Source organism: Pristiophorus japonicus, chromosome 11 (genome assembly GCF_044704955.1).
Source record: "Pristiophorus japonicus isolate sPriJap1 chromosome 11, sPriJap1.hap1, whole genome shotgun sequence".
Classification (NCBI taxonomy): domain Eukaryota; kingdom Metazoa; phylum Chordata; class Chondrichthyes; family Pristiophoridae; genus Pristiophorus; species Pristiophorus japonicus.
The window spans coordinates 171,932,593-171,938,665 of record NC_091987.1 but is presented as its reverse complement, the minus strand read 5'-3'; the positions used below and the strand labels follow the sequence as shown (position 1 = coordinate 171,938,665).

The 6,073-nt window shown below is 45.6% G+C and overlaps 1 protein-coding gene across 1 annotated transcript in view; it reads left to right on the top strand.

Annotated features, from left to right (window-relative positions):
* The first annotated feature begins 3,136 nt into the window (after nt 1-3,136).
* smtlb (somatolactin beta) overlaps nt 3,137-6,073 on the top strand; it is an 80,110-nt gene continuing 77,173 nt past the window's right edge. Inside the window, exon 1 of the mRNA XM_070892815.1 lies at nt 3,137-3,244. Within this exon, the coding sequence (XP_070748916.1) occupies nt 3,137-3,244 (108 nt within the window). The remainder of the gene's footprint in view (nt 3,245-6,073) is intronic.

Below are 6,073 nucleotides of genomic sequence, written 5' to 3'. Positions count from 1 at the left end.
GGTATTTGGACTTCCAGAAGGCATTTGACAAGGTGCCACGTAAAAGGTTACTGCACAAGATAAAAGTTCACAGGGTTGGGGATAGTATATATTAGCATGGATAGAGGATTGGCTGACGAACAGAAAACAGAGAGTCGGGATACATGGTTCATTCTCGGGTTGGCAATCAGTAACTAGTGGGGTGCCGCAGGGATCAGTGTTGGGACCCAACTATTAATGACTTGGAGAAAGGGACCAAATGTAACGTAGCCAAGTTTGCTGAGAATACAAAAAAAGATGGGAGGAAAAGCAATGTGTGAGAAAGACACAAAAAACCTGCAAAGGGACATATACAGGCTAAGTGAGTGGGCAAAAATTTGGCAGATGGATTATAACGTTGGAAAGTGTGAGGTTATGCACTTTTGGCAGCAAAAATTGAAGAGCAAGTTATTATTTAAATGGAGAAAAATTGCAAAGTACTGCAGTACAGCAGGACCTGGAGGTCCTGGTGCATGAAACACAAAAGGATAGTATGCAGGTACAGCAAGTGATCAGGAAGGCCAATGGAATCTTGCCCTTTATTGCAAAGGGGATATTGCAAAAGCAGAGTAGTCTTGCTACAGTTATGCAGGGTATTGGTGAGGCCACACCTGGGGAATACTGCTTTTTATAATGCCACGGGATCATTTATTTTCATCTGAGAGGGCAGGCGGGGCAGTTTTGGTTTCCATATTTACGAAAGGATATACTTGCTTTGGAGGAAGTTCAGAGAAGGTTCACTAGGTTGATTCCGGAGATGAGGGTGTTGACTTATGAGGAAGGGTTGAGTAGGTTGGGCCTCTACTCATTGGAATTCAGAAGAATGAGAGGTGATCTAATCGAAATGTATAAGATTATGAGGGGGCTTGACAAGGTGGATGCAGAGAGGATGTTTCCACTGATAGGGGAGACTAGAACTAGAGGGCATAATCTTAGAATAAGGGGCTGCCCATTTAAAACTGAGGTGAGGAGGAATTTCTTCTCTCAGAGGGTTGTAAATCTGTGGAATTCGTTGCCTCAGAGAGCTGTGGAAGCTGGGACATTGAATAAATTTAAGACAGCGCGAGACAGTTTCTTAACCGATAAGGGAATAAGTGGTAATGGAGAGCTGGCAGGGAAGTGGAGCTGAGACCATGATCGGATCAGCCATGATCGGATTGAATGGCGGGGCTGATTCGAGGGGCCGTATACCCTACTCCTGCACCTATTTCTGATGTTCTTGTGTTCTTAAAAGAGCAGTGGGGGGGTTATACTTGAACTGTATAAAACATTGGTTAGGCCACAGCTGGAAAATTGTGTGCCATTCTGGTCACCGCATTACAAGAAGGACATGATTGCACTGGAGAGGGTACAAAGGAGATTTATGAGGATGTTGCCAGGAGTGGAGAATTTCAGCTATGAGGACAGATTGGATGGGCTGGGTTTGTTTACCTTGGAACAGAGGAGGCTGAGGAGGACCTCATTGAGGTGTATAAAATTATGAAGGGCTTAGATATAAAGGATCGAAAGGACCTATTCTCTTAGCAGAGGGGTCAACAACCAGGGGACATAGATTTAAAGTAATTGGTAGGAGGTTTAGAGGGGATTTGAGGGGAAATTTCTTCACGCTGAGGGTGGTGGGAGTCTGGAACTCACTGCCCGAAAGGGTGGTAGAGGCAGAAACCCTCACCACATTTAAAAGGTACTTGGATGGGTACTTGAAGTGCCGTAATCTGCAGGTTTACAGACCTAGAGCTGGAAAATGGGATTAGGCTGGGTAACCTCTTGTTGGCTGGTGCGAACATGATGGGCCGAAATTGAATCCTTCTGTACTGTAAACTTCTATGATTCTAAGAAACAGAGTTAGCGTTTCAGGACTGTGACCCTTCGTCAGAACTGGAAAAGTTCGAGATGTAACAGATTCTGAAGCAAGTGCAGGGGCAGTGAAAGGGGGAGTGGAGGAAAGAATAAAAGGGAAGGTCTATGATAGGGTGGAAGGCAGAAGAGATTAAGAGACCAAAGGGATGGTGGACAAAAATGAGACGGTAATGGAACATGTGAAAAAACCAAAGATGGGTCTAGATAGGGTGTGAATGGCGGAATCGTCCCAACTGCCATGGGAAAGAGAAAAAAAGAGGGCGGGGAGTTTGTAAAAAAAAGTGAACAAAAAATGGGCAGAGGTTATGGTGTGAAATTGTTCAACTCGATGTTGAGTCCAGAAGGCTGTAAAGTGCCGAATCGAAAGATGAGGTGCTGTTCCTCGAGCTTGTGTTGAGCTTCATTGGAACAGTGTAAGAGGCCGAGGACAGAGAGGTCATAGTGGGAGTGGAGCAGAGAATTAAAGTGACAGGTGACCGGAAGCTCGGAGATTAGGTGTCCATTTAATCATCATCATCGTCATCATAGGCAGTCCCTCGAAATCGAGGAAGACTTGCTTCCACTCTAAAAGTGAGTTCTTCGGTCACTGACCAGTCCAATACAGGAATTATGGTCTCTGTCACAGGTGGGACAGACAGTTGTTGGAGGAAAGTGTAGGTGGAAATGGTTTGCCACACGCTCCTTCCGCTGTCTGCGCTTGGTTTCTGCATGCTCTCGGCGATGAGACTCGAGGTGATCAGCGCCCTCCCAGATGCACTTTCTCCACTTCGGGTGCTCTTTGGCCAGGGATTCCCAGGTGTCGGTGAGAATGTTGCATTTTATCAAGGAGGCTTTGAGAGTGTCCTTGAAATGTTTCCTCTGCCCACCTTTGGCTCGTTTGCCGTGTAGGAGTTCCGAGTAGAGCGCTTGCTTTGTGAGTCTTGTGTCAGGCATGTGAACAATGATCCTGACCAACGGATCCATCACAGACACAATCCACGTCCGGACCGGGGTCAAGCAGGGCTGCGTCAGCATGCCAACCCTCTTCTCAATCTTCCTCGCTTCAATGCTCCACCTCACACTCAACAAGCTCCCCACTGGAGTGGAATTAAACTACAGAACCAGTGGGAACCTGTTCAACCTTCATCATCTCCAGGCCAGATCCAAGAACGTCCCAACCTCTGTCGTCGAGCTACAGTACGCGGACGACGCCTGCGTCTGCGCACATACAGAGGCTGAACTCCAAGTCATCGTCAACATCTTCACTGAGGCGTACGAAAGCATGGGCCTTACACTAAACATCCGCAAGACAAAGGTCCTCTACCAGCCTGTCCTCACCACACAGAACTGCCCCCAAGTCATAGAGATCTACGGCACGGCCCTGGACAATGTGGACCACTTTCCATACCTCGGGAGCCTATTATCAGCTAGGGCAGACATCGATGACGAGATTCAACACCACCTCCAGTGCATCAGCGCAGCCTTCGGCCGCCTGAGGAAGAGAGTATTCGAAGATCAGGCCCTCAAATCTGCCACTAAGCTCACAGTCTACAGGGCTGTAGTGATACCCGCCCTCCTGTAAGGCTCAGAGACATGGACCATATACAGTAGACACCTCAAATCGCTGGAGAAATACCACCAATTATGTCTCCGCAAGATTCTGCAAATCCCCTGGGAGGACAGGCGCACCGACATTAGCGTCCTCGATCAGGCCAACATCCCCAGCATCGCAGTTCTGACCACACTCGACCAGCTCCGTTGGACGGGCCACATTGTTAGGTGTTATATAGAGTCTTGGTCAGAACCCAGCTGGAGTATTACAACCATTGAAGTGTTTAAAATATAAAAAGATTCGCTTCTGGTGGGGAATCCAGAACACCGGGCCACAATCTTAAAATTGGAGTTAGGCTGTTGAGGGGTGAAATCAGGAAGCACCTTTTCAAACAAAAGATAGTGGAATTGTGGAATTTGCTCCCCAAAAGGCTGTGGATGCTGAGGTTCAATTTAAATTTTCTAGACTCAGTTAGATAGATTTTTATTAGCTAAGGGTTTCAAAGAACAATGGATCAAAAGGCAGGTAAATATCGGTGGTGGAGAGACTTCAAGGACCATTATCCGGGACAAAATTAATTGTCACCTGAAGAACATGGGTTAATAAATGATAGCTAACATAGATTTGTTTAAGGTCTGACCAACTTAGTTGAGTTTGATGAAATAACAGAGAGGGTTGATAAAGGTACTGCAGTTGATGTTGTGTATATGGACTTCCAAAAGGCATTTGATAAAGTATCACGTAATAAAGTGTTTCCTGATTTCGCCTCTCAACAGCCTCTCTAATTTTAAGATTGTGCTCCTTTGTTCAGGATTCCCCACCAGAGGAAATAACTTTTCTGTATCGAATACTTTTATTATTTCAAACACCTCAATGAATGCAGTACCCCAGATGGGGTCTGACCAAGGCTCTATACAACATCTAAATCGACACCTAAATCTCTTTGTTGCTCCACAGTTTCTAGAGGTGTCCCCTAGGGGTCGATATTAGGACCACTGCCCTTGTTGATATATATTAATGACCTCCACTTGAATACACAGAGCACAATTTCAAACTTTGCAGGTGACACAAAACTTGGAAAAGCAGTAAGCAGTGAGGAGGATAGTAACAGACTTCAGGAGGACCTAGACAGACTGGTGACATGGGCAGGCACATGGCAGATGCAATTTAATGCAGAGAAGCATGAAGTGATGCATTTTGGAAGGAAGAATGAGAAAGTCTTGGAGGTTTACGTACACAAATCTCTGAAGGTGGCAGGTCAAATAGATTAGGCTGTTAAAAAAAAGCCTATGGGAACCTTGGCTTTATAAATAGAGGCATAGAATCCAAAAGCAAGGAAGATATAGTAAATCTTTATAAATCACTGCTTAGGCCTTGGCTGGAGCATTGTGTCCAATTCTGGGCACCACATTTTAGGATCGATGTCCTTACAGCAGAGAAGGCTAAGGGGAGATTTTTCAAAACTTCCATCTCATTGGTTAAGGAGATGTACATTTTTGTCCCGTTGTGCATCAACATCCCAGATGCTCTTTTATAAGCTCACAATTCTAGCAAACCTTGTGGGAAAAAATGTTTTGAGCTGAAGGGTACGGGGACGAGTCTAACAAACAGGGCACACGCCTTTCTCAGAAAATTCTGGACCAGAAAAGAAAACATTCTCAGTGCTACGGGGAAAACGCAGGCGAATGGAAGTAATTGGACACGATGGGCTGAATGGCCGAGCGGCCTCCTTCTATGCTGAACGATTCTATAATTCTATGAAATGAAGTTGAGGTATAGGTCGGCCATGATCTAATTGAATGGGAACAGGTTCGAGGAGCTAAATGGCCCATCTCTGTTCTTACCATCTTATGGCACTGCCTGCTAACAGGCTTCCTCCTCTGTCTCTTCTACACTTTGGCATCTTTACACTAATATTTTACATGAGTGGGAATGGTTGTGCACTAAGAATATTTGTTCAGTGTGAGCTCCAATATTTGAACCGTGGAATGTGACTCTCCTTTACTCATTCTTATATGACCTGGGACAGCCTAAGCAGTGACACACACTCGCATGTTTCACTGTTGCTATAATTCTGTACCTTCTCAAATACAATATTCTTTAGCTAAGCACTGTCGATAGATGCAGGGTCACTCTCACAATGCCAGCGCTACCTTTCTATCTATCAAGGTCAGCTGCTGCACTTATTGAACATTTGACCAGGATACCAACATCGCTCATCACCTTCATGCGATACTGAGTTTCCATTGTTCTCCTTGTCTGCTGTGGGCTGCTTCTCCATGCTGTCCTTCAATGAATTGCACTAAATCTGCCTGTTGTGTTTGGGAGAGCACTACACTGATGCCAGTTTCTCGCCAGACCAGAGCTGTCCTCAGATGGGGCTCCACCTTATTCAGATTAAATTGCCCACTTTTTCATGCTATGTAGCATCAGGGCAGTAAAAATGGATGTTCTGGCACCCAAGTCTCGGATTATGCATACTCACTACTGTCAGCGATGCCTCTCTTGTTTGAGTCAGAATGTCATGGGTTCAAGTCGCATTCCAGAGATAGAAACATAGAAACATAGAAAATAGGTGCAGGAGCAGGCCATTCAGCCCTTCTAGCCTGCACCGCCATTCAATGAGTTCATGGCTGAACATGAAACTTCAGTACCCCCTTCCTGCTT